Source organism: Acinonyx jubatus, chromosome A3, assembly GCF_027475565.1.
Source record: "Acinonyx jubatus isolate Ajub_Pintada_27869175 chromosome A3, VMU_Ajub_asm_v1.0, whole genome shotgun sequence".
Taxonomy (NCBI): domain Eukaryota; kingdom Metazoa; phylum Chordata; class Mammalia; order Carnivora; family Felidae; genus Acinonyx; species Acinonyx jubatus.
Window position 1 is genome coordinate 113,108,468 of NC_069388.1, and position 26,549 is coordinate 113,135,016.

General features: G+C 49.9%; 1 protein-coding gene across 3 annotated transcripts in view; it reads left to right on the plus strand.

Annotated features, from left to right (window-relative positions):
- The window catches only part of GALNT14 (polypeptide N-acetylgalactosaminyltransferase 14), a 208,150-nt gene that overhangs the window by 109,770 nt on the left and 71,831 nt on the right, over window positions 1-26,549 (plus strand). For all 3 annotated transcript variants that reach the window (XM_027033492.2, XM_027033488.2, XM_027033487.2), the window contains exon 2: window positions 21,914-22,083. In XM_027033492.2, coding sequence (XP_026889293.1) covers window positions 21,914-22,083 — 170 coding nt within the window. The remainder of the gene's footprint in view (window positions 1-21,913; window positions 22,084-26,549) is intronic.

A 26,549-nucleotide genomic window follows, 5' to 3' on the forward strand; every position in this document is an offset into this window, starting at 1 on the left:
GGAGAAAAAAAAGCACAAACTCCCTGAGTGTGGGAGTGGTGAATGCGTCCACTCCTACTCTTACTCATTGGTACCCAGACCCCATGAACGTCACCTGCCGACTACAGAACATCACATACTGGCTGTCAGTGCATGGCAGCTCCCTGAAGGATGGTGTCCTGTCTTCTCAGGGCATCATCTCCATGCTGGTGCCTCAGCAACACTCTGGCAGACTCTGGATGGCATAGTATGTTTCTGGACCAGTGGATCTGTGGTCTGGTACCTACTGCCTTACCCTCTTTGACATAAAATGGGCCCTTTGGTACGAGACAACGTTGCGGGGAATTCCTGCCAACAGGTCAGACTTTCTGTGAGCCCTCAAAATAGTGGTACCAGCAGAGGCTCTGTTGACAGGAAATGTGAACATATAGCTGAAATACATGTTCATCAGGAAGGATGAATCATGGCCTTTCCCGTTATGAGAGGGTGCACTGTAATCCACTTGTACCCGGTGGCTGGTTGGTCTCAGTGGATGGTGCTGTATTAGCCTCATGATTTGTCTCTGTTGTGGGCAGGTTGGCATGTGGCCCTGGCTGTGGCTGCATCAGAGTTGGAGACAAGGAGCCCATGCCACTAGGCCCATGCATAGCCTCTATCTTTGCCCCCATGTCTGCTTGATTCATGAGTCAGTTGTATGCACTAGGGTAGCTGAAGACAGAGCCTGGCTGACTTCTAAAGAGTCATCATGGCCACTGCCTGTTCTGGCATGGATGCTCTTCAGTGGGCATTAACATGTGATATAGATCCTCACACATGGTGCAACTCCCAGAAGGCTCTACCCCAGGCGTCCTTGTCTCCAGCCTTTTAATCTTGCTCCTTCCAGGTCCCTGAACGGCCAGTTTAGCCATTTACCACTGTTTATGAGCCCGGGTGTTTCCCTACATTGAGCCACGTCTTCCTCCATATAAGTGCGTGCGTGACAAGGTGCACTGTCTGAAGCTCGACCGACTGGAGGGGTTTTCCCTTAGCACCAATTCAAGGCCACATCCGAGTATGGCTGTAGAGCAACAACAGTCCATTTGTGGTTTGCACCCATCTGTGGACCCAGGTAACTTGCAAACAAAGCTCAGACGTTTTCCTTCTCAGTAGAGGGCCCCCAAGCCTCTCCTCGTGAGGCCATAGTTGTGAGCTGAGAGGTGTCAAGACAATGATTGTATGTGACAAGGTGGAGGAGAGGTCTCAGCCACCTGTTTGTACAGTCTTCTTTTGCTCTGTGGATGTGCCCAAGCCTGATTCTGAACATTCTAGTTCCGCTTGATGATGGCCTGCTCTCAGGCCTGCTCAAATTTATGGCTTGGTAGGTCTAACACTATCCAGTTCGTTTTGAGTAGTTCTGGCTATATCATTGCTTGATGTCCCGTGATTTGATTTTTCTTTTTTTCTTTTTTCTTTTTTTTTAATGTTTATTTGTTTTTTGAGAGAGAGAGAGAGAGCATGAGCAGGGGAGGGGCAGAGAGAGAGGGAGACACAGAACGGGAAGGCAGGCTCCAGGCTCTGTGCTGTCAGCACAGAGCCCATTACGGAGCTCAGACTCACATACCATGAGATCATGACCTGAGCCAAAGTGGGGCACTTAACCCACTGAGCCGCCCAGGCGCCCCACATTATTTGATATCCCAAGGTTAGAGATGTGTGTCTGTGTGTGTGTGTGTGTGTGTCTTCGTCTGTGTTTTAATATTTTCTGTTTCTACCAGTGCCCAGCAGCACACCCTGCTGTATAGTTCTGAGCCTCAAATGGCTGCTTTAGGCTTACTTCAAAACCTTAGGCTACAGACTGACTGTTAACGCAACTACAGCTTAAAACTTCACCAGTTTTTCCGCTGACACCCTTTGTCTTTTCTGGCATCTAATTCCAGATCCCATGGTGCATTCAATTGTGATGTCTCCTTAGTCTCTTTCCATCTGTGACAGTTTCTCTGTCTTCCTTGTCTTTCATGACCTTGATACCTTGTTTGTTTTGCAGAATGTCTCCCAATTGGGTTTGTCTGATGTTTCCTCCTGATTAGGTTGAGGTGATGTGCTTTTGGCAAGAAGGCTATGAGCCCTTCTGAGTGCATCATTTCGGGGGATGCATGATACCAATGTCTTATTACTGTGGTGTTCACTTCAATCGCGTGGCCAAGGTGATGCCTGCCAGGTTCCTCTATTTAAAATTACCATTTTTTTTCTTTGTAGTTAATAAAAGTCTTGGCGGAATGTACTTTGAAACTATGCAAAAATCCTGTTTCTTCTCAAACTTTATCCCACCGGTTTTAAGATAGACTGGTGCGGTTTTTATGCCATGGACCCTTTCAGAAGGTGGTATTGACTTCTTTCTTCAGCGCTCCTGTTGGGAGTGGAATTTGAGGTGCCCTGTGCAGGGGGAGGCAGCTACCTCTCTGTTTTCACTGGCAGGGAGTGTCCTGATAGCCCTGAAGAACTTTCACATCCTGCTTCCATTTCTCACCCCCTCACCTGCTAATTTATACTCAACCTCTTATGTCTCTTGCCTCTCTCCCTCTTCCCTTCGTTTGCTTGTTGAATTAGTTGCTAGGGATGCAGCCAGCTCAGAACTCTGCACTCTAGGCATATGGTAGACCCAGAGAACTTTGGAGACCAGTGACCCCAGCCCCCTATTTCCCCAGTGAGGATAGACCCCAAGACGTGAAGAGGAGCACATGGGTCTGGAGGAACCAGTGCCAGGTCTAGAACTCGGCTTCCTGACCTTTGTGTCCCAGGTTCCCCATGGTGCTCCATTCCTCAGGGCTGGTCATATGGAAGTTCCCTCTAGGCCCTCATGAGGCACTGCTACCTGTCATATGGCTCCTCATGTGAAGTGAAGTCATGTTTCCCATTTGGTCTTGAGCTTCTCGACTTCTGTCCTGAGGAAAAGGAGCTGCTGTCTGCCTGATTGGGAACTGGGGGCCCCACACCCCTCTGTGGGGAAGGCTTCTCCCTTCTTTGACATGCAGCATTGGGACAGGCATCTTTGTGAGAGCCCAGAGCACCCCACGAGCTCTCCAGACCTGAACAGTGGGTCCTCCTCTTGCCTTTTTTCTGGTGGGGGGGAGTTGGGGTGCTCACTTCTGTTCTCGTTTTCATCCTCATCTTCGGTTACCTTCGCCTCTTTGTCAATTGTTACATGCAAGTCACTGCTTTTTGCAACTGGTGTTTTCATTTAATCCTTAAACCCTGTGAGATGGACACAATTCTCCCATTTTCCAGGGGAGGGAAACTGAGGCTCAAAGAGATTAAGTAGCTTGCTCTGGATCACCATTCCCATAGCCATTTGGGTTTGTTTCCTAATTAAATAGATTCAGTGCTCTGCTGATTCTTATACTTCATTCCTGGGCTTTTCATTTTGAACCATCTCTTCATTGGCCAGATGTTACCCTCTGGCACATTCTTCAAAGCAAGCTCACAGGTGCTGTAATCCCTGGGTTCTCTGATGGCGAGAATGTTAGCCTCTTGCCTTCACACTGGAACAACACCCTAACAGGTTAAGATGCTCTCGGGTCTCGTGGAGAGTCCGCCTCTATGGCGTCTGTTCATTGTCCTCTGCCGGTGGATGTTGCTATGAGCAAGTCTGAGGTCAACGTTCTCCCTTTTGTAGGTAACTTGTTAGTTCTGCCTGGACGCTTGGTGATCTCTGTCTTGATTTTCCAAGTTCAGTACCTACGCCAGGAAATGTCTTTGTGCTGATTGTTCTGCATCACTTTTTCGTGGAACATGGCATGCTCTTGTGTTGTGCACCTTCCATCCTTTATTCACCTCGGGAGCTGTTGTTAAGAAAAAGGTGAATACCTTTTGTGCGTTCCACCTGTGTTTTGGCTTCATGGTGACCGGTTTTCTGATGTTGGTTCACCTTTGCTCTTTCTACATGGGTTTCTCTCCTCCGGTTGCTTTAATAATGTGAGCCTTTCTCCTGTAGAGTCACAGTGACCCGCCCGAGGGCCCACTGCCAGCGGGTGGCAGACCAGAACTGCGACCCTTTCGTTGGTATCAGTAACTAGATTCTCTGCTGTACCTGCTCCACTTCTTGGGATTTCTACATTTGTTTATTGGTTCTGCAAAAGTGTTTTGTGGTTCTCAACTGTATAGCCCTTCGAGCCATTTCTTCATCATCTCATCTTTTAGCTCTTATCTTAGTAAATTCATGTTCTTACGTTGTTCTAGAACATGAAGCATGTTTGGGTGATTTCTTTTGTTCCTTAGGTCATGTTTTCTTTCACACTGGGGTTTCTGGGGTGTGTGTGTGTGTGTGTGTGTGTGTGTGTGTGTTTTAATGTCTATTCATTTGTTTTGAGAGAGAAAAAGCCCATGCAAGCAGAGGACAGGCAGAGAGAGGGAGAGAGAGAGAAAGAATCTCAAGCAGGTTCCATGTTGTGAGCGCAAAGCCCGACACGGCGCTCGAACTCCAAAGGGTGAGATCGTGACCTGAGCCGAAACCAAGAGTTGGATGCTTAACCAACTGAGCCACCCAGTGCCCCTGTTTTTTTTTCATGCTATGATCCATTTCTTTGTTTTTGTCCCCCACCGTCCCCCACCAGCAACATGTTTGCATCATGGCCATGGGGTTTGTTTACATCTTGCCTGACCTCCTGACCCTGACTCAGGGCGGGTCAATTCTTGACCGCTTTCCTAGCATGTCTGAGCCTGGCTCACTTCTTCCACAAGGCATAGTCTGAGGGCCGGGAGCTCTGTGTCTGCCTTCTGTAGCCTGAACGTGGTGGGGAGGCAGGGGCTGCAGGCAGTTTTCATGAGGACACCCAGCCTCTGCCAGATGCCAGAATCCCCAGAGAAAATCCACACTCCCACCTCTAAGGCATAGGCAGTTTGGGGCAGGAAGGCCCGATAAATAAGGAATTATAGTGTTGCAATAAGAGGGGGGACATTTTTAGACTGCTGGGGTCAGATTTTCTCAACTTTCTTCTAGTAGTGGCGGGGGAAGTTTAAGAGAAAAGGTACCGGTAAGGATACCGGTGTGTGGGGACCAGGATTATGCATGAGACAGGAAGTCCAGAGAAGGACTTGCAGCCCATGGTAAGGGATGGGATCCAACTGTATTTTAGAAAAGTCATTCCAGCAGCAGTGTGAAAAATTAAATGCAGATCCCAAACTAAATCCCCAGGGCCTATCTTTTGGTCAGCTCTGCGAAAAGGCCAAGGAAGTATGTTTTGTACTTGGAGCTGAGGCACCAAGGAGTAGAAAAGTTCCTGAAACTGGCTGACATCCCCACTCTTTTTATCCCTGCCCCATTTTAAACACCCTCAGCTTCTGGGCAGCTGCTGAAAACCACCCCACGTTCTCTCCCAGGGCTGTTTCCTCATGGACCTCTGGAGATGTTTTCTCAGGCTGCCCAGATGGCAGCCAGGGCTGGGGGCTGTACATCTGGATAATATATCTCAAGGTTTTTGCCTTTTACAGCACAGCACTGGGCAGGGACTAATTATGGGGTCCCTCTGAACAGCATGCCTCATTACTGTGCTCAGCATGGAATGGGCAGAGCCTGGAAGAGCTGGGGAGCTGGCTTCCGCCCCCTAAAGGGTAGCTGGGAAGGGAAGAAGGAGGATATCATTGATTTCTTCCCTATCAGACAGGTTTGCCCATGTGAACTCATCTTTTCAGGAAGGCACTCACTCCTCTGTGCTGGACTTGACAGCCAGGTGCCTCCTGGGACTAGGGTAGCACTGGATCCTTGATGCTGTAAGCAGAAATTTGCATCTATGTAAATAAGGACGTTTCTCTGGGGAATCAGTCCATGGCTTCCATCACATTGGAAAGGGGGCCATGTCTCATCAAATAATTAAGAATGCCTTCTCTATCTTACTCCTACATGTGATGGGTGGGGAGACTAACCAGAGACCCAGAAGTGAGAGCAGAAGTGATTTGCCCATGGACCAGGTGTAGTGGCAGAGGCAGACCTGAAAGCCAGATCCCCTGGCTCCCTCTAGGACGCTTCTCGCTGCCTCATTAGTGAGATCACTTCCTGCCCTGCAGACACACGGTGTTTTCTTCTTTACTAACAAATAAACGTGTAGCTGCTATTTATTGAGTGCTTAGTGTATGCATGGCACAGTGCTCAATATTTTACTTACTTTATTCCATTCTTTCACAAAATAGCATCATGATTTCACAGAATAGACAGCTGTGGTGGTGGTGTTCTTAGCTGCCAAGGTGAGGTTAAATCACTTGCCAAGGTCACAGAGATAGAAACTGGAGGAGAGAGATGGCAAACCCAGCCCCATTGGGCATCCACTCTTCCCATCCCCCCTGTTCCCTCTGTATTAGGCTTCTGCCAGCCTGGCCCATCCCTACAGACCCAAACCAAGACTGGCATGCTTCCTGAAGTATTGTGACAGGCTGAGCCCCTGCTGGCCTTCCCTTCTCTGGACAGGTGGGGCCGTTACAAGTTCTTGTAGGAAGATGGCCCCAGTTTCTTCACCAATCCTGCTCCTTCCTTGATGGCTGCCCTTGGGCCTATCTCCTTCTCCCCCTCCTAGCCTGTGCTTGTATATGACATGAGAATCATGGTATCCATATCCTGGGGCTCTTAATGAGATCATTCTTGTCTGCTGAGTCACTTATTCAACAAATACTTGAGAATATACCACGTGCCAACAGCTGTGCCAGTGATGTCGGTGTTGAGTATGGAGAAGGCTGTCTCTGCTGTCAAGAATGCAATGGCCTTAGGGGCACCTGGTAGCTCTATTGTTTGAGCATCCAGCTTCGGTTCAGGTCATGATCTCATGGCTCGTGGGTTCAAGCCCCACATCAGACTCTGTGCTGACAGCTTGGAGCCTGGAGACTGCTTTAGATTTTGTGTCTCCCTCTCTCTCTCTGCCCCTCCCCGACTCATGCTGTGTCTCTCGCTCAAAAATAAATAAACATTAAAAAATTAAAAAGAAAAAGAATGCAATGGCTTGGTCAGGGAGGAAGACAGGAAATATATACTTAGACAAAGTTACGTGGTGCAGACTGGGACTTCCAGATTCCTTGAAGGAGAAGTACAAAGTTCTAGGAAAGTATAAGGAGAGACTGATTCAACCTAAAGTTCCTGGAAGGCCCCTTTAAAGATGCAGCACTTAGTCTGAGGCTGATGGATGGGTAGGAGTTGGTCAGATAGAGAATATTCTGGGGAGAAAGCCCAGCAGGCATGGAGGCCAGTTCGCTAAAGGTAAAATACCATACACCAGGGGCTTAAACAACCAAAATTTATTTTCTTGAAGTTCTGGAGGCCTGTAGTCCAAGATCAAAGTTCTAGCAGTGTTGTTTTCTCTTGAGGCCTCTCTCCTTGGCTTGCAGATGGCCACCTTCTCCCTGTGTCCTCACTTGGCCTTTCCTCTGTGTGAGGATATTCCTGGTACCTCTACCTCTTTTTATAAGGACACTAGTCATGTGGCATTAGGGCTCCACTCTGATGGCTATTTTAACCCAATCATCTCTGTAAGTATCTATTGGCCTTATCTCCAAATAGTCACATGGATTAGCACCCCCCCCCCCATGACCTCATTTAGCCCTAATTACTTCTTTAAAGGCACTATTTCCAGATGTGGTTATATTCTGAGGCCCTGGAGACCTCAACAGATGAATCTTGGGGAGAGACAACTCAGCCCATAACAGATGGGAAAAAGCTGGTCTTGTTTTAGAAGCTGAAGAAGCCAGGGGCACCTGGGTAGCTCAGTTGGTTAAGCAACTGACTTCAGCTCAGGTCATGATCTTGCTGTTCATGAGTTCAAGTTCTGCACTGATAGTGCAGAACCTGCTTGGGATACTCTTTCTTTTTCTCTCTGCCCATGTCCCCCCCCCTCCCCCCACCTCTCTAAATAAATAAACTTTAAAAACATATCCTTAAGGGGTGCCTGGGTGGCTCATTCGGTTGGGTGTCCGACTTCAGCTCAGGTCATGATCTCTCAGTCTATGAGTTTGAGCCCCGTGTCAGGCTCTGTGCTGATAGCTCAGAGCCTGGAGTCTGCTTCAGGTTCTGTGTCTCCCTCTCCCACTCATACTCTCTCTCTCTCTCAAAAATAAATAAACATTTTTAAAAATTAAATATATATATATCCTTAATATATAATGTATAAATATATATATATCCTTACAATATATAAATATATATAAAAATATATAATATAAAATGTAAATAAATATAAATAAAATATAACATATATAAATATTATATACATATACATATATATATATATATATATATATATATATATACACACACACACACACATCCTTAAAAAAAAAAGCCGAAGAGGCCAGTGTGGCTGGAGTATAATGAACAAAGAGGAAGGGAGAAGTGGGACAAGTCTGGAGAATTTGCAGGGCCTGGGGGCCCATGGTAGAGTGGAGACAGTATTCTGAGTGCAGCAGGAGCCCCTGGAGATGTTTGGAGCTAGAATGGGAGAGAGAGGATCAGGTGTACTTTTAAGAAGGTGACTCTGGAAAATGGATGGTTGGAGCCAAGAGTAGAAATGCCGAGTTGGGGCCTGTGGCAGTCAGTGGTGGTTGGGCATGATTGTAGAGACAGGAGAGGGCAGGTGGTTGGATGGAGACCCATTTTAGGGCATGGGTGATGGGTCAGATATATGGGGGGCGTTCCAGTGACCAGGCTGAAGGTGAAGGTGAGAGAGAAAGAGGCATCAGGATGACCGTCAGACTCCTGTTTGAGCCACTGCACAGATACTGGTGCCATCTCCTCACATGGGAAAGACAGAAGGTGGTGCCGGTTGGGATGGGAAGTTGGAGCGTTCCATTTGGAACGGACTCAGGGTGAGACAGCCCGGTGGGCATGGTAGGTGGGCCTTTGGGTGGTGCAGAGGTGGAGCCCAGCGAAGAGACCCAGGCTGGAAGGCTCTGTGGGAAATTTGCCACCTGTGGGAGGTGTTGGAGGCATAGGACTAGAACTCGCCTGTGGTAAGCAAGTAAGAAAAGAAGAGGAATCAGGATTACATCCATAAGAATCCCAACATTTAGAAGCCAGGGAGGAGAGGGAGCTGGCAAAGGAGATTGAGGAGTTGCCAAAGCTTGTGGGAGAGCCCAAGACGGGGTTCCTGGAAGCCAAGGGACGGTGAGTGGTAGGCACCCAGTCAGTGTGGCTCCTTTTCATTGCCACCCTCTCCTTCTTACTTAATTTTGTCTCTTATTTCTCAGTATCTCTTGGCCCTTAACCTCCGGTGACAGTAAGAACCGAAGAGATGAGTAAATGAATGGATGACACATGCACAGAGTGAAGGAAGCGGTGCAGCTGTTGTGGGTGGGCCTCTGGGGGGACGAGTAACTGCCCTCATCTCCCTCCTCCCTTCTTGGCCATTGATTCTGTCCAAGGGACTGGGTGGGGTGCGAGTTTCCTAGAAACCCGTGGCCCTGTCTAGCAGAAGGCCCTCTGGGGAGCTCCTTCTCATGCTTGTCAGGCATCCTGGCCTGAGCAGGACTGAGCCAGTCCCCTTGGCTGCCCGTGCAGGGAGCCGCCTCCCCCAGCAGGTCACCGGAGCCCCTGTCGCCTTTCCTCCCCGAGCAGTGTCGACTGCACTGTAATCACACAATTATGATGCCATTAAAATGTCACATTTGGAGAAATCCATATAAACAAAGCATTAACAACCACTTGAAAATTGCAGTCTTTACCACTAATGACCTACTTTCTCTACACACCGCGCCCTTCTGCCACCCCCACTCGGCTGCCTCTTTCCCCAGCCTCGATTTCAGAGGCACACCAGAAGGTACGTTCTGTCTTCTTTGCTGCCTGGAAATCCTTGATGTCTAATGTGCTGGGAGAAGCTCTTCGACGGGGCGCAAGACAGCCAGGCCAGGGGAGCCCAGCACTGAGCCACTTAGGGAATGACACAAGAGGAAGGCACACCAGGCAGAGCTAAGTTCCTGATGGAAGGACCCTCAGAGAGAAGCTGATCCTTGGGAAGTTGAAGAAAAAAGGTGGTGTTGAAAATCTGAAAAGGTAGCTTTGGGCCTTGGCTTTGACCGCCCCCTTCGGAAGCAGAGCGGAAACCAGAGACATAGTGGTCACACTCACAAGCATAACACAACACAGGAGGAAAAGTGTCCTGTTCCGGGACTGTGGACCAGAGGGCTTTGGATCCCTGCCACCGTGTGTCCAGGATGAGAAGTGGGTGGGCTGGGCAGAGAGGCACAGGGCAATAGAGCTTTGATAGTTTTGACTTCGTTTCCCGGAAGAGTGCTCTGGAAAATTTCAGGTACTGAATTTTCTTTGTCACCAGAATCTAATTTTAATGCATGAAGAAAATGGATTACTTAAAAGAATTTTATATATGAGTGCTCTTATAAAATAAAGCGAATGAGTGCTCTTGTAAAGTAAAACATAAACCAAAACAGCTCTAGCAAGTGATTAATCTCTTCCCAATGTATCTGAATTGCAAATCTGGATTCCCATAGAGTCCCGGATGTGATTAAAGGGAGAGTATGCCTGATTCTGAAACAGCGAAGGGAAGGCCACTGTGGATTAAACAAAGTTGAGTTAGCGTGTAGGAGGGGCTTTAAATAGTGTTCCTACGCTTTCCACCCCCTCACAGTTCAGGATGCACCTGCAGAAGGGATCATGCCCCAGACACTCTGATGAATGGACAGGAATCGTTGGTGACCAGCATGTCCTTTGGGGAGCAATTATTGGTGCTTCCTAAAGTGAGGGAAGTGGGGGGCCTTCTTTACAAGCAGGTGCATCATAAACCTCTTTTTTATCGTTTCTGTGACAGGGTGTGACTCACGTTCTCACTGTGTCATAAAGATGGCCAGTATTTAGGACAGGCTCAGAAGGATCTCTCTTGGTTTTTCAGCCCGCTGCCATTATCACTTGCTGTGTCGCCTGCAGCACTAAATTTGCCCTTGGCAGAGGCGAGCATCCCACCCCCACCCAGATTCAGCAGGCATGTCGTCTGGGTACTGTGGGTCTGCTTTGGACATAAAAAGAGCCCCTTTCATAAAAGCCAGCCAGTGGCCCCCATGGGGTCCTGCAGATAAAGTCATTTCAAAGTCATTCACTCCAATCCCACACCTCCATATTCAGCAGCTGACCTAGTTTTGAGGGAGCTAGAGGGTATCTGGAAGTCACCTTATTTACAGAGCAGATAGAAAATGCACTAAGCTCTGGGCCCTCACTGCACACAGTATCTGGGGAGATCTAGCCTGCACCTCGGAGGCATAGGAGGGAAGGGAACAAATTCTCAGCCGAGAGCTTGAGGCTTCTTGCTAACGTCACCTTTGGGGAATGAATGACAGGGCTTACGGGACACCTGACTTGGAAACTCCTTTTCTAGCCAGAGTCGAGTTTAGCGTGCGGATTAGGAAAGGTATTTCCAGGATTACGTGGCAGAACGGCAGTGCCTCCTCCCTCCTCTTCCCTGTCCCTCTCCAGGCCGGCGCTGGGTCAGGAGCCCTCCACCCACGACCCCCTGCCATGGCAGGTCCTGCTTAAGGAACAACAGGGCCCACCTGCCCGGGTTTAATCCCAGCTTACTTGGCCAAGTCCCTTCAGCCTCTCAAACCTCAGTTTCCCCTTCAGTAACATAGGGTTCACGATGGCATCTGCTTCGGGCTTGTCCTGAGGATGCAGCAAGTGACTGTTTCAGGACAGATCCTGGGGCGCAGTACATGTTACAAACTACTAGCTGTGGGTGTTCTGAGCGGTGTCCGGTGTGAGAATTGATCACCTTTCCACATCAGTCCTTTTCCCTGGCTTCCCAAAGCTATCTCCATCTTGATTTTGCCAAGGTCACCTTTGTCTGGGAAGAACCCAGAGGGAGATGTGGGGAAGCCGCAAACCTCACTAAACACATTCCTTGTGAGTCCGGCTGTAGGACTGGCCATTGAAGCCAAGTCCCAGGAGGCCCAGAGGAGCCCCTCCAGAGCTGATGTGTCCGGTAGAGGAGAGGGGCCCACAGTCGAGCAGGAGCCCTGACGTCCAGGTTCCTTGGTCTGATGGAGACTTGGGGTCTCAAGTAGGCGCAGACTTCTGACCTCTCCCCCAAGATTCCCTAGGTCTCTCCCCAGAGTCGCCCGCACAGGTTCTGTGCTGGCCCCAAGCCCCCACCTCCACACTTGTTAAAAGGCGGTTAGCTCAGAGGTCCCATAATGCTAGCTTCTAGCCTGCCAAGCTGGATATAACCTTAACTATTACTTCTTAAAATCGTTTTCTGTCTCATCATTTGAGTGGCTCTGAGCTCAAAAGCACGTTTGAGATGGAGCTTTTGGGTAGACCAGCCCTGCCAGGTCCCAGGACACATCAGCATCGATAATGACCTATTGCTTTCATCACAGCTGGACAGTCAGGTGATGCATACTGTCAGTTGCCTGTCGATGCTGTCAGAGACCCCGTTTCCACCACAAAGAAGGACGAAGCTAAACATAAAGTGGCTGGCTGTAAATTGCCTTTTCTCTCCATTAGCATTCAGTCCCCCAAAGAAATAATAGTAACTGCAGCAGTGTTGACAATAATAATATGTTACACACGCATTATGTTTTGCCAAGCAATTTTTCCGGCCGTATCTCATTTTGAAGATCCAATCCGGGCCTGTAAAGTTGTGCGGGGTAAGGGTTAATACTGCTCTCAGGACGGAGGGAGAAACTGGCCACACGCAGTTGAAAGGTCGTGTGGAGCAGAGCCAGACTCAGGACCCAGCTTTCCTGACTTGCGTTCTCTTTATGACATCGAAGGAACCGTGGAGGATTACAGGATCCTCCCTGGTGCGGTGCACCCCTTCTCTGCCCAAGGTGTGTGCCACCTTCCCACACACAGACACTCTTGCAGCTGCAGATCTGACCAGGGGAGTTGGGTTGAGATGTACAAGGGGCCCCTGGAAGGGGAAAAGAAGTCACAAGAACAGAACCGGTAATGTGAGTGCTGTTCCCTTTATGTCATCCTTCCCTCCTTTATCTTTACCCTTTTCCTTTTATTCCATTCCTGCTCCAGGGTCACGGTTTGATGGCCTTCAGGCCAAATTCAGCCCATAGGCATATTTTGCCTCACCCAAAGGGAAGGTTTAAAGAGTGTGAGTAGGCAGGTGTTGTGAGGTACTTACAAGGTATCCACTGGCATTTCTGTTCTCAGTGACCCTGAAGGCACGTTCGTTTGTGACCCCTGCTAGATGCTTAGGTTCAGTAGGGCCCCTTGAAAATTGCTTGGCTCCGTAAGTGTTCCTTGAGGCAAAAGGGCCTCGTGATGATGCCTGAAGATATTTCCCAGCCCTGTTCAGGCAAAGGAGGGGAGAGGAGCCGGACTTTGGGAAAGTGATTTCTTCTGTCCCTGAGAAATCCGAATCTTGTTTGTAGTGCTTTATTAGTTCCTTCTAGAAATTGCTTCCCGTGGGGTGAGGCTCTGACCTCAAGGCCCCATCTCAGTCCTGCCGGAGGCCCCTGTGGCCACGTTGGAAGATGGCTACAGCATCGCCCTTGCAGACCCCACCTCGGTCTGATGAGGTGACCATGCGCCCAAGATGGCTCAGCGGTCCACACCAGAGACAGTGTGCTGCAGCGTCCTGCTGTGTCCAGCCGGAGGCTTCCTTTCCTAAGCCCATTTCCAGCTCTTCTCGTCCCATGTCCAGATGCTTTGCTTAGTCTCCCCTGGGCACTGGTTCCATCTCTTCGTGCATGCTGTCCTCCAGCATCGGCCTCCTGGTGGCGGACAAATCCATCTGCCTGTGCCACTGTGCAGTCCACCAAATCCTCTTTCTCCTGAGCCCCGCGGGGGTCCCTGGCTATCTCCCCTCCCCGATCTCTTGCTCTCTGGATTCCAGACCTGGAAGGGGGGAGGCTTTTGGTGTTCCAGTCCTGGCTTACTGCTGCAGTCTTTGAACCCGCAGGAGAGGACGCAGAAATGCATGTGAGTAGGGCCGGCTCTCTCTCTGGCCTCATGCCCACCAACAATTGGGAGTATTCTTTTAGCAAGCGATAAGCAATTTGGGATGTCTGTCCACGTAAAGGGGCTCTGGGTTTCGAATTTATAGGACTCTGGGTAGGAAGGAAGCAGACACATCAGCATGAATGCTCACGTACCCAGGCACCTGCGGGGAAGCCAGCCCTTCTTCCCCAGCCACGCAGACTTACACTTCCCTGGTACCTCCCTCTCGTGCTAATTAGTAAGCAAATTAATCTCCATATATAGTCCAAATTGTGTGCGTTTCCTTTGTTCTATTCCAGAAACAAAAGCCGGGCTTCTGTCCATTCCATTAATCATATTATATTTCTCAGTTGGAGTTTCCAGGCAATTAAAATAATTATCAGAACCTCTCTGCTTCCAGAAAGCTCGAAGCCTGCTACAAAGTCGTATTTGCATGTGGTGTGCAGTTGGGATACAGGTGGCGTGTGGATGTTGGGACAGTGGCAGGGAGGAGAGAGCTGGGTAGTGGCGGTTCTTGCTGTCAGAGGTTTGGTGAGGGTAATTGGGAAGCAGTTGGAGAAAGAAGCCAGCATTAGAGAGGGTTCTAGGCTTGGCATCCAGGCTGGCAGGCCCTCCAGGGGCTCTGAGAAGTCATAGCAAGCAGCTCCCAGCAGATTCATTTTCTAATCACCTGGCTCTATGGTGGGGGGTGGGGAGGGCATGAGTTGTGAAAGGAAAGTGGGGAAGAAATGGAAAGACCTAGAATAGAAGAGTAAACTCATTCCTGCTGATTACATGCTACCTCATTTGATCCGAGAAATAGCCCTTTCCCCCTCTATTATATGTCCATTCCATCTATCACACATTCCTTAAGGAGTGACTTTCGTGTAATTAATACTAACCATTAAACTCCAACATTGAAGGAGCAATTGCCTAATTCACAGGAAAATTTAAATTTATTACTGGCACCCGAGATAAAATGAATCCTGAAGAGGAGAGAAAACCCTGCAGAAGATAAATAGAAAGCCAAGTGGGATATTGACTTGATCCTTCTCCAGTGCAGGGTAATTTGGCTTCTAAAGTGAGTTAGATCATAATAAATTAAATTTAGATTTCTGCACATCAGTTAAATAACTCCCAAGACAGAATTCCAGCGAGAGGAAGAGGTGATAATACATGGTGGAAATATTAAAATGAAGATCTTATCTAATAATCCATAATTGATGTGCTGTCCCTAAATGAGGGAAAAGGATTTTCCAGCTCTTTCCCTTGCCATGAGCCCCAGTGAGTGGAGGGCCGGCTGGCCCTTCCTTCTTTCTTGGGGTTTGTCCTGCACACCGGGAGGAGTCTGTTCCCAGGGTCCTTCCTTTCCCAGACGATTCACTCTAGGCAGGACTTAGAGATTGTTCTGTCCTCTTCACTCTCTGGACTGGTTGCTGGAAAAATAAGGTCAGTCCCCAGCTGGGTGGACATTAGAACAGTGCTGGGGTGACCAGATACTCCTCCATTTTTAAGGACTGCCCAGCAAGGGGGTAAAACATGGCCTGGATTGATGAAAAACATGTCCTGGTGATGTTGAGGGAACACAAGCTTTGAAGCCAACAGCCCTGGGTTCGAGTGTTCGTAGTGAACTCCCAATCCATGTGGTCTTAAGCAGGCTCCTTTGTTTCTTTGAGCCTGTTTTCTCATCTGTGAAATGGGAACAACACGACTGGCCTGCCTGCTTTACAGGGGTAAGGGAGGTGCAGCATTCCAGCAAAAAAGCTTTGCAGCTAATGAGAAACGTTTCTCTTTGGCCTGTTTGATATTGCCCTTCAGTCGTTATTATACTTTCTTCTTTCTAAAAGTTATGCTCGGTTCTTTTTCAATGAGCTTTTGTTCTTGGCTCATTTTTTTTATTCCATTTTTTAACCATTTTGTCTACAGTTCTGCTTTATTTTGTATCCCCAACTCTTACATCTGAAGTCTTTGGAAGATCTAAATCTGTTGTTTATAGTTTCCACTAACTCTCATAACGGTGACTTGTTTCCCTGTGTGTCTGCTCTTCTGTTGTGATTTCACCTTTTGATGAGCTTTGTGAGAATCCTGGGGACCTAAATTGGAGATGCTTTTCTCTAAATAGGATTACATTTGCTTCTGCTGGGAGCCGGGGCTACAACTGACCTGGGACCACTTAGTCCTTCTTCCTGGCCTTAATTGTGGAGGATGTGGCTTCAGTTTCTCCATTTTGGGGGTCAAGGTTTACTTTCTCAATGACCTTTACCCTCAGGGCAGCGTCACATTTGGTCTGCTTCCCATTCAACTCCCAACTCTAGTTTCAACACCCTGTATATTCACCTCTCACATGGAAGATTTTCCTTATAGAAAGCCCAGAAATACATTTTTAAAACACAATTTGTCGTCATTGATGCAGGATCTGGTTGTATGAACGCCCCCATGAGTGTCTGGTCTGCTGAGGTGCGGGAAGCAGAAACCTCTGGGGACAGAATGCAGGGACGCTCACCTCGGTGCTGGGAAACCGAGGCTGTCCACATGTGAAGGTGGGAACTTCAGTGTCCGTAGTGAGCTTAGAACCCGGCCCGGGTCTACCGGCTTTGACATAGATACCTCTCAGCTATGCGAACTTGGGCAGACCATTTATCCTCCGGGCCTCAATTTCCTCATTTGGAAATTGGGAATACAGTTGTCATTGTATGTTAGGTCTGTGCAAATTAGAAATAATTTGGGGCACCCCTCATTCACTGCTTCCCTCTAAGGTTCTGACAGGGGGGCTGTGGGATTAATTTTGGTTTTCTGATAAGTGGCAGACATTACCATAGGTACAGCATTTTCACAGAACAGCTCCCATGTAGCAAACCTGGATAGAAAAGTTAGGGGTGCCTGGGTTGCTCAGTTGGTTGGGCGACCGACTTCAGCTCAGGTCATGATCTCGCAGTCCGTGAGTTTGAGCCCCGCGTCGGGCTCTGTGCTGACAGCTCAGAGCCTGGAGCCTGTTTCAGATTCTGTGTCTTCCTCTCTCTCTGACCTTCCCCCATTCATGCTCTGTCTCTCTCTGTCTCTAAAATGAATAAACGTTAAAAAAAAAATTTTTTTTTTAAAAAAAGAAAAGTTACTCCGTCGTGAGCAGTGTTTCCTCTTCTCTTACTACATGTATGGAAAGGTTTCCAGAGTGAATTCTTTGATGAACCCTATCAGGCTTTTTAGTTGGTCTTGTTCTCCTGGACCCTTTATTATATGTTTTGCACTCCTCTGTGTCCATTTTTGACACTACGATGATGGTACCAGGGGTTAAGCCCTAGAAGATGCAGTAGATATAGCTAAATATCCAAAAGGTATGAGAAAGATTAGAGTTGTATCAAATAGCCTGGGGGAAAAAACAGACCCAGAAGGGAGATAATGCCAGGAGACAGATTCTGGTTCAATATTAGAAGGAAACTTCTAGAAGTTGGAGTCCTTTGAAGCTTGGAGTGAGCTACTTGGGACCTCTGTGTCCCTGTCTGGACCCAGGAGGGACGTCCACTGGGCAATGGAATGTTATGCTGGAGTTTCAAACATTGGATGGATAGATGAATGATCTCATCTTTAAATAATAAGTTATATCATTATTTTCAATTCTAATCTCCCATGTGTTAGCCTAGCATATTCCAACCTTCCCACAGGAATCTGCCTGCAGAATTGTACACTTCCTGCCATGGCTGGGTGGAGACTAGGTGCCCAGAAAGGAGAGTGATAGACGGGTGGGGTGATGGTGAAGGGGGCACAGAGACCCTTTGAGGGAGGAAGATCCCCATGCAGAGAAAGAAGTTGGCTGAGAAAAATGATGGGAAACACACACATAGTCTTTGAAGATGACCCAAGAAGATGGCAGTGAGGCTGTGATAAAGCAGTGTCACCTAATAGCTGGGAGCATAGGAGCTGGAGCCAGGCTACAGGGGTTCAAATCCTGGCTCTAGAACATACTACCCATGTGACATTGGGCAAGTCACTGAATCTCTCTCTGCCTTGGTTTTCCCAGTTGTAAAATGGGAATGGTCAAATTGGCATCTGTGATTGTGAGGATTAGATGTAAATGACACGTGATAGGGGTCCCCCCAGAGTGTTAGTCCTTTTGTCATAGGGTAAGTTTGAGAAGTTTTATAATAATCAGCACAGTTCAGAATGGGACAGAGGCCTCATCAAGGGATAGAGACGTTCTCATTCTGATGGCAAAAAGGAAGAAACTTAGGGTAACAAGTGAACTGGTAGCTTGGGAAAGGAGAGGAGACAAGAGCATTAGTGGAAAATAATAGCCACATAATCAGCTCTAATAGTATTAGTGCAAAATAATCAGTGTGAAAGTAGAACAGAAGGAGCAGGCCAGGGATGGATGGAGGTAAGGGGGTTGGGGGTGTCTCATGAAAGCATGGTGGGAGGAAAGAAATGAAGCCACTTGGATGTTCTTCTGAGCTTTTGTCTTTGGTGCCAAATTATTTAAGCTGGGGTTTGGCTGACTTAATCAGGTATATTCTGTAGAAAAGATTGTCTTTTGTTTTCTGTGTGTGGCATCGTGCTTACCGTTAGAAACACACACACACTCCAGACTGAGTAAATTCTGGTCAGAAAGTCAAGTGTGATCTTTCTGGGGGGCAGCGGGGTGGCTGGATGGTGGTGAGGGCCACACAGGAGGGGACATGGTCCTGGAGTGGGGTCTCGTAGGGGCTCGTGAGTGTGTGTTCTTGTTTAAGAGAGCAGTATCTCTTCCTGTAATAGGAAACTTTGTGGAGGTTAAAGTGTGTGCTCAGGCACTGTCCCAGAGGGTCACATGAGCCAGAAAGCAAGGAATCCAAAACCTGGATACCATGTGCACTCTGGACTCGCAGAGACTGAGCAGGGGGACTCATGCATTGAAGAGCTTGGAAACCAACTCCAAATTAGTTCCGGAAATATCTGGTGGAGTCTGGGACCCTTCAAAAATCCTGGGAGGGCTACAGCCACTTTGGTATGGGGGCAGGCAGGGAAAGAGTGGCTGGCTCTTCCTTTGGGTCTGCCCCCCCCCACCTCACTCCTCAAGGGGGGGTGGTTTCTCTGCCCACTCACTCTCAGCAGGGAGATACCCCTGGCTTGTTTCCGTGGTAAGACAGAACAGACCGAGGTGTTGGGAGGTTCTAGGAAGGATTCAGTCACCAGTCCCTTTGCCATCAAGCTTGGGCAAGCCAGCCTGCTAGCCTCTCTATACCCATCCCTCCCTGTCCAGATGGGGTTGTGTGTGCATGTGCATGCGTTCTGGGCCAATATGTGCAAGCTGCCTTGTAAAATAGAAATTGCTATTCGGATGGTAGTGTTAGTATTTTAAACACAGGCTCGCTATTATTTAATACATCCAGATATCATTATAGGAAAACCAAGCTCCTGGTGCAGAGAGTTCCCCCCCCCACCCCCAAAGTGGATCCCAGGGCAGCAAAGTGTGAACCGGCTCTGTACATATGACCATGGGAAGGAGCAGTCCCCTCCAAGGATGCCTCTGACTGGTTGTTCAGACACTTTCCCTCGCCAGCCAGGCTGTTACTCTGGCTCTAGGCTTTCTGGGGGCCAGAATCCCAGCTGAGTTCCCATGGCACCAACCCCAAGGAGGCAGATCCTGGTGGGGACGTCAGAGATGCTTTGCTGCCCGGAGGGTGGTGATCGCCGGGCGGAGCAAACAACCTGGTCTAATGCCCTCTTGGTCCTGGGCCTGATCTGGTGTGAATAGAGAGTAGGGGATGAGGCCAAGGGGTGTTTACCTGCCCTTTCTCCAGCCGCAGTGCCTCTCCACAGGGCCTGCCCCTCCAACTGCTTCATGGAGCTGTCCAGCCACGCCCCAGCACTGCCCCAGTTCAGGCTTCCCTTCCCACCAGCTTGGATTACTGAGGTCCCCTGCCAACTGGGCTCCTTATGGCAGTCTCTTCCCTCCACTTCGTCCTGCACACGTGGCCAGAGACCTTTCCATTGGACCCGCTTCATACAGACCCAGCTGTGTTTCAGAGCTTTCTTTCCCTCGTGTGCTCTTTGCAATTTCCGCTTTGGGCCTCCCCGTCCCTGAGCTAGCCATTCCCTGACTGGATTCCCCCTCCTCCGGGTCTTCCTGCCTTATATCTGGGTTTTCAGTATGCCTGTTATCTCCCCTCCCGTTTCCTCTTAAGCAAAGCAAACTGTCTGCTCCTCTTTCAAGCACTAATTCATTTGCTACCTCTTCCAGGAAGCCCTCCCCATTTCCCTCACCCCTTTGGCATAGGTGTCGTGGGTGTCTTCGTGCATGTCTCTCTGTGGCCTTGCAGCCCCTCTGCAGCCTTCTGTCTCTGCATCTCCCCTCTGTGGCACAGAGCTCTGTAGGAACTTACCATGTAGAGAACTGCAGAGAATTTAACTGGGAATGAGCCAGTGGGAGGTGGTGTGGGGCCCCATGGCCCTTCTCTGCAGAGAAGGATGTCAGGGTCGCTCTGTAGTGATGTCCCAAGCATGGGTGACAGCTGTCAGGCTGTGACATTGCACAGCACAGGCCAGGGATCTCACACCCCACCCCCTGTATAGCAGCAGTATCCCAAGACATTAATAAGATCCATTATTGGATAAAAATCGCTGGTTTCCTAAGCTTCATTCTGTGCTATTAGCAGGAGAATGCTGTTTCAAAAGGAGATAACAGGAAGAGAGAGAGAGAGAGAGAAAGATCAATTACTAGATAAAATCAAGTGGTATCTGAGATAAATGTGTGCCCTGGCGAGCCGCCCCTCTGAGCTGCCTTCTGTGGGTGGAGCGCCTGCCCTAGCATGTGTGGGGCCTGCCCCGGGGCCTTCCTGTCAGGCTCCCCACGTACAGGAGGGCATCCTGGTCAGTGATGGGATGGACACTACCCAGTCAGCTTTTCATACGCTTGCACAGCGACTAGGGTCAAAATACATAAGTGAGCATCTCATCCTTGGTGATGATGCCAGCCCCAGAGCCCCAGCCCCCACATTCCAGGGCAGAGTCCGGTCAATAGGTTCTTTCCAGAGATACAGAATGCTTTTTGCTTTGGCGAACCTGAAAGGGCTCAGTGGCTCTCCTCTAGAGGTGATGGTGTCAGCACGCACTGGGCAGTGGCCATCGAGGGAAGCATCCAGCTTGTGGAGGCTCTAGAAGCCCGCACCTTGCTGGCTGGGTGGAGAGTCTCCGCTTGGCCGCGGAGGTGGTGCGGGCAGGGCAGACGAGGCGGCCTGGCTCTGGGCAGGAGCCGTCCCCTCGCCTCCTCTGCTGTGTGGAGGCCCCAGAGGGCCCAGGAGACTGCGCTCCGCTTTGGGCCTCTGCCACCGTCTACCTGTGCAGACGAGCCTGTAAGCCTTGTGAAAACTTGTCTTCCCAGCTCAGCACAGAGCGTTTAGGGAGGGTGGAACAAGATCCTGAGTACAGAAGCCACCTTCTGCATTCTCAAGCACTGTCTCCACGTACGGTAAGGGACTGATGCTTCTTAAAAATAACCACAGAGTCCGGGGTTGGAGGAAGAAAGGAACACGCCAGGGTCCATCTGGTGGGTAGCACACCATTATAGATGGAGCACCTACTTCTCATCTCTTCCTGTGGCACAGGGGGGAATGACACTCATTTTGCACCTGCTGTGTGTTGGCGTTTTTCAGCCAGTTGTTCTCAAATTACCCTGGAGAGCTGGCCTGTGGGGTCAGGCTTCTAGGACCCAAGTCCCGGCCCTGCCACTTCCAAACTGTGGGATCCTGAGCAAGGTACTTAGTTTATTTAGGCCGTTTTCTTGTCCGTGTAATGGGAATGTGAGAACTGTCCACCTCTTAGAACTACTATAAGAAGTGGGTAAAGGTTCTCGTACAACACCTGCTACATAGCACTCAGCAAATGGTAGCTGTCTTCATTGTGTTGTTCTCTGTTATTGCTGCTGGGGGTGTTACTAACGTCCTACCTCTGGCCCCATCTTTGGGCTGGACTGTGCCAGGAAAACTCCGTTCTCTGCAGTTGGGCGCTGACAGAGAGGGCTGATGGAGGGCTGGGAGCCATTCTCACGGACTGCCCATTTGTGCTACACAGAATTTGGACACTGACTGGGAAGACCTGTGGGACCAGTTTGATGAGCGGCGGTATCTGAACGCCAAAAAGTGGCGCATTGGTGACGATCCCTATAAGCTGTATGCTTTCAACCAGCGGGAAAGCGAGCGGATCTCCAGCAATCGGGCCGTCCCGGACACTCGCCACTTGAGGTACTTCCCTATTTTCCCCCTTATTACTCTCTGCTCTTCCCTGAGGTCATGACAGAGCCACAGCAGGCTTGATTTGCACGGTGCCCATGCCAACAATGGGGGCGGGCAAACCATCCGTGGCCGGCTGGATGCTGAAGTTTTGTGATGTGGTAGTTTACCCTCTCTGTGCTGCTCACTGCTGCGAGGCATCCCCAAGCGCCTGCAGGGAGAATGGGGGGAGCCCCCTGCACCTTGCCTGCCTCACCGCAAAGTCACAGAGCACTAAAGACCCTGTAGCCTGGGCCCATTGTCCCTGGCAGATTCCCATGGCCTGGCCTGGCTTTCAAACAGAGGGAGGGCAGGATGGGCAGATCCCTGGGAAGTCAGGTTGGTGGCCTCATCTGTCACTGGAGGAGGTCCTTTCCTCTGACAGCCCAGGTGCACTTCGTCCTGTGAGATGGAAAAATCAGTGGGGCCTCTTTACATGCCATTGATGTCTGCTTCAGAGCAGCCCGTTCACATGGCCTCCACTCTGCCATGTCCTTGGTCAGGCCACACCTTCGGATGGGCTGCGGAGATCAGGCCTGGAACGATGCAGGAAGGTTCTTTCTAAACAAGAAGAGCCTTTGTGATGGCACGTTGCCTCATTACCAATCCTTCCTGGAGTCGAAGCGGCCCTTTGCTTCCTGATGAGGCCTGAGTCAGTAGCTCGACCCCAGCTCCCCTGTGCTGGCCTCCTAGCCCACAACTGGGAGACCCAGCTGCACCAATGGCCCACGGGTATGAGTTTGTGTCTCCTGCAGGAATTTTACTTTGCACCAGCTTCAAATGGCAGACTGGCCTGTGGGGGGTAGAGGGCCTTGAAGGCATGGTTAAATTGAGAAGCTATATGGCTGGCATGATCTTCTTAGCTTTCTACCTTTGTTCGGGTCTGCGGGTACCCACTTGTGGACATGGGTTTATGATGGGGGCAGTACGGATTTTCATGACTTATGAGGCTGGTCTGTCTGGTGGTGCTTAAGTTGGCAGTCTGTGAAGGCTGGTAGACTCAGTTTCCCCAACAAGGCCATACAACTCAGAAACCTTGACTTATGTAGCATGTTTCCCATGGAGCAGCTCAACCAGGCCTTGTCAGTGACTGTCATTCGTAAACAGAGCTGGAGTCCCGGTTGCCCCACATAAATAAAAGCCAGAGCGATGAGCTATAAGGTATCTGTGGCTTCTTCTAACTTGGAGGGTTTGTAAACTTAACTCTCTTCTTATGGTACCCACGAGACTCTTCCTTAGCAGCAGGAAGACCCCCACAGACAGAGATCCAGGGCACCGGCTGTGCCTCGAACACTCCCTGCTGCCGTCCTGAAAGCTTCTTAAAATCAGAGTCTTGTATTATTGCTGTTAAAATTCCCCAGCACGTATCATGTTCCCTGGCACCTGCTAAAATTTTCTTTAAAAATTAGATCATTTTATTTCCCTGAGTAGAGACTACATGTAGGAGAAGAGCAAATAGAACACAGAAGGCTGAGAAGCCCCACTGGTCCCAGGCAGGTCCCTCCTTGTCCTGAGTCCAGATGGCGAGACCCTCTGGAAGGACAAATGGATGCCTCCTGCCAGGAAAGGAGCAGGTGCATCTGGGTGAGAGCTGTACCCTAACCTGCAGAAGGAGGGCAGGCGGTGGGGGTTCACTGACCAGACAGGTTCGAAGGGATGCGTTGAATAGGATGAATTTCTGCATTCACCCTGGTCTGCGATCTGAGAGGCAGAAATGAAAGCAGTTTACAAGGCCGGACATATGTGTTGGTTGTGGGGGAAGAACTGAGACTATTGCCAAGGACTCACGTTTACCGGGTCCTATTCAGGGACCTCTGCAGCGTGTTGCATTTGTTCAGTGAGTGTGATCTGCTGGCATGGCAGCAAGAGGAGGAGAGAGGATTTAGATGAAATCCAGGCCCCCTTTGGGAAGACAGAGGGGAAAAGTCTATCAGCCATATGCCTGCCTCAGGGCACTAACCTTGCCCTGTGGGAGCTGGGGTTCTGGGAGCAGAGAATTTCAGATTTGTGGATCCTGATCTGAAAGAGCAGGAAGAGGGAAGGACAGGTGATTGGGAATGAGGGCCAGGGACGGGGAAGGATGAGTGATTGGGAATGAAGGCCAGCACAAGGAACCCGGCCGCCATGGCAGGGGTATTAAGCTCCAACTGTGTGCACAGCCCCAGGCTAGCACCAGGAGAGGCCATCTCCAGGCAATGTCTGGAATGGGGCTGACCCTGTGACCACATCACTCTTGTGCTAATGAGAATTCCAGCAACCACCAGCAAAGCCCAGTGTTCTTCCCTCAGATGGGCCCCACTGGGGGGTGACCTTTTATCTCCAGGATCTCCTACTTCCAGCCCTTGCTTCCCACGGAGCCTGTGTCCAGGAGGTTAAAACCCCCAGCTAAGTCCCTTAATCCTGTGAGTCCAGACTCCCTGTATCTTGACTTCGTCCGGATGCAGTGCCTGGGGTCCTTCTTGGGCCCTGCCTGTCACAGCTCTGACCAGTTGTGTCCTCTGGTGGCCTGTATCCTACAGACTAGGGATTCAATCAGTGGCTGGCATTTGGGGCTGGATCATACTTTGCTGTGGGGGCTGTCTTGTGCATTGTAGGAGGTGGGAAGCATCTCTGGCTTCCACCCACTAGATGCCAGGAGCAGCCCCCACGTGTGACAACTCAGAATGTCTCCAGGTATCGCCAGATGTCTCCTGAGGGGCAAAGTTGCAGTGAGAGCCATTGCTGTTAAGCTAGCCCCACTTGTTAGCTGACTTCTCAAGAGGGAAACATCAACATGCATCAGCAGCCCCAGCAACAGGACAAGGCCTTTGGCCTTCTGGGAGACTCATCTTTGCTAGCACCTATTACAGAGCCTGGTGTGGGCTAAGATTTCCAGAAACGTTTGTTGAACAAATGAGAGGGGGGTTAAGCCCACAGAGACACTTGACTATTTCCTCCCATCTGCCTCATGTGCAAAGAGGGAAAGAGGGCCAAGAAGAAGCCCCCTTCGTCCACTCCCTCCATGCTCGGGGGCTTTAGATGAAGGGACAGGAGAACAGACTCAGTGAAAGGAAAAAGGCATTTTCCCTCATTACTGGAAAGAGAAGAGTGAAGAAACAGCATGGGGGAGTGGCCTGAGCTTATTAAGTTTGCTTCCAATTTTCTTACTACAGTAATTGGATTCTGATTTATAGGATGCGTGCAGACAGCGCCTGAGACAGAACTATTAGCTGAGCATTAGAGCAAGCATTGCTGAGAGGCGGGCACTGGGGGGCATCACTCAGGAATCCAAAGATGCTGTGAGACTGAGGGAGGCAGCAGGTGGGGTGGGGGAGGAGGACGAGGCTGCCGAAGTTCTCACCCAACAGGCAGCTGGGCCTATGGAAAAGCCAAATGCGCTGACAGCGTGGAACCCCTGACCAGGACGTCGTGGCGGGGCAGCGTGGGAAGGCAGCCCCAGAGAGGCTGGGGGCTTCATTTCCCCATACAGGATGGAACAGTCACCTTGTTCTCTTGGTCCTCTGAGCCAGGGAGCCCAGGGTATTTTGTGGAAATGGCCGGGTTGCCCTGGAGAGTGGAATGACCAAGGCCAGCAGGCAGGCTTGGAGCTCCCCATTCCCGGGCTTCGTGGGGGTGCCAGTGAGTGCTGTCCACACCCAGGATAGTTTAGAAAATGAGTAACTATGGTTTCAAGTGGACCCTTTGCTCATTCACCCTTTGAGTTTGACAGCCTAACTTTCCCATGCCCGCCCACATTTAACCTAATGCAGTCTTCACAGTCTTGAGATTGAAACATGCTGTCATCGGCCTTTAGACATGTCTTGGCCATAGCTCAGTTTCCCCATCCCTGGTCCAGGGCCTGTGAAAGGCGTGGGAACCAGGTGACCAGCAATGGCCTTTCGCACATCTCTGCTCCTTTCTTGGCTTTGTGTTCTCATTGCACTCAGACTAGGTGGCCTTAAAGCTTTATCAGTGCACAAGTCGCTGCAGTTGTACATAAGTGCATTCTTCTATGCTTGGTCTTCTCTTTCCAGATGTATCCGCATACATGCACTCGCCTCTCCCACCCGCCTCTGTGGGAACCCAACAGTTGTGCTTGCATCGGAGCAACCTACTGCTACATTTTCCCTCTGAGACCCACAATCTTGTTAATGCCTACAAGAGCCTTAACTCCCAGGACACTTCCTAGGCCCTGCAGGGTCACGAGGATAAAGACGTGGCTGCCTTTATCGGGGTGGGGGTAGTGTGCCATGAGTAACTATTTCAGTGTAAGGAAGAGATAGCAGCTAGCTGGGGTGAGCCTAAAAAGATTTCCCAGGGGAGCTCTCCTGTTTATCAAGCACTGACTGGTCCAACAAATAGTCCTCATTTTCCAGGTGTCCCCCCCCCCCCACCGCTGTCACCACATTTTGGTGGTAACAGCTGGATTTGCCATCATCCAAGTAGCACATAAAACATCT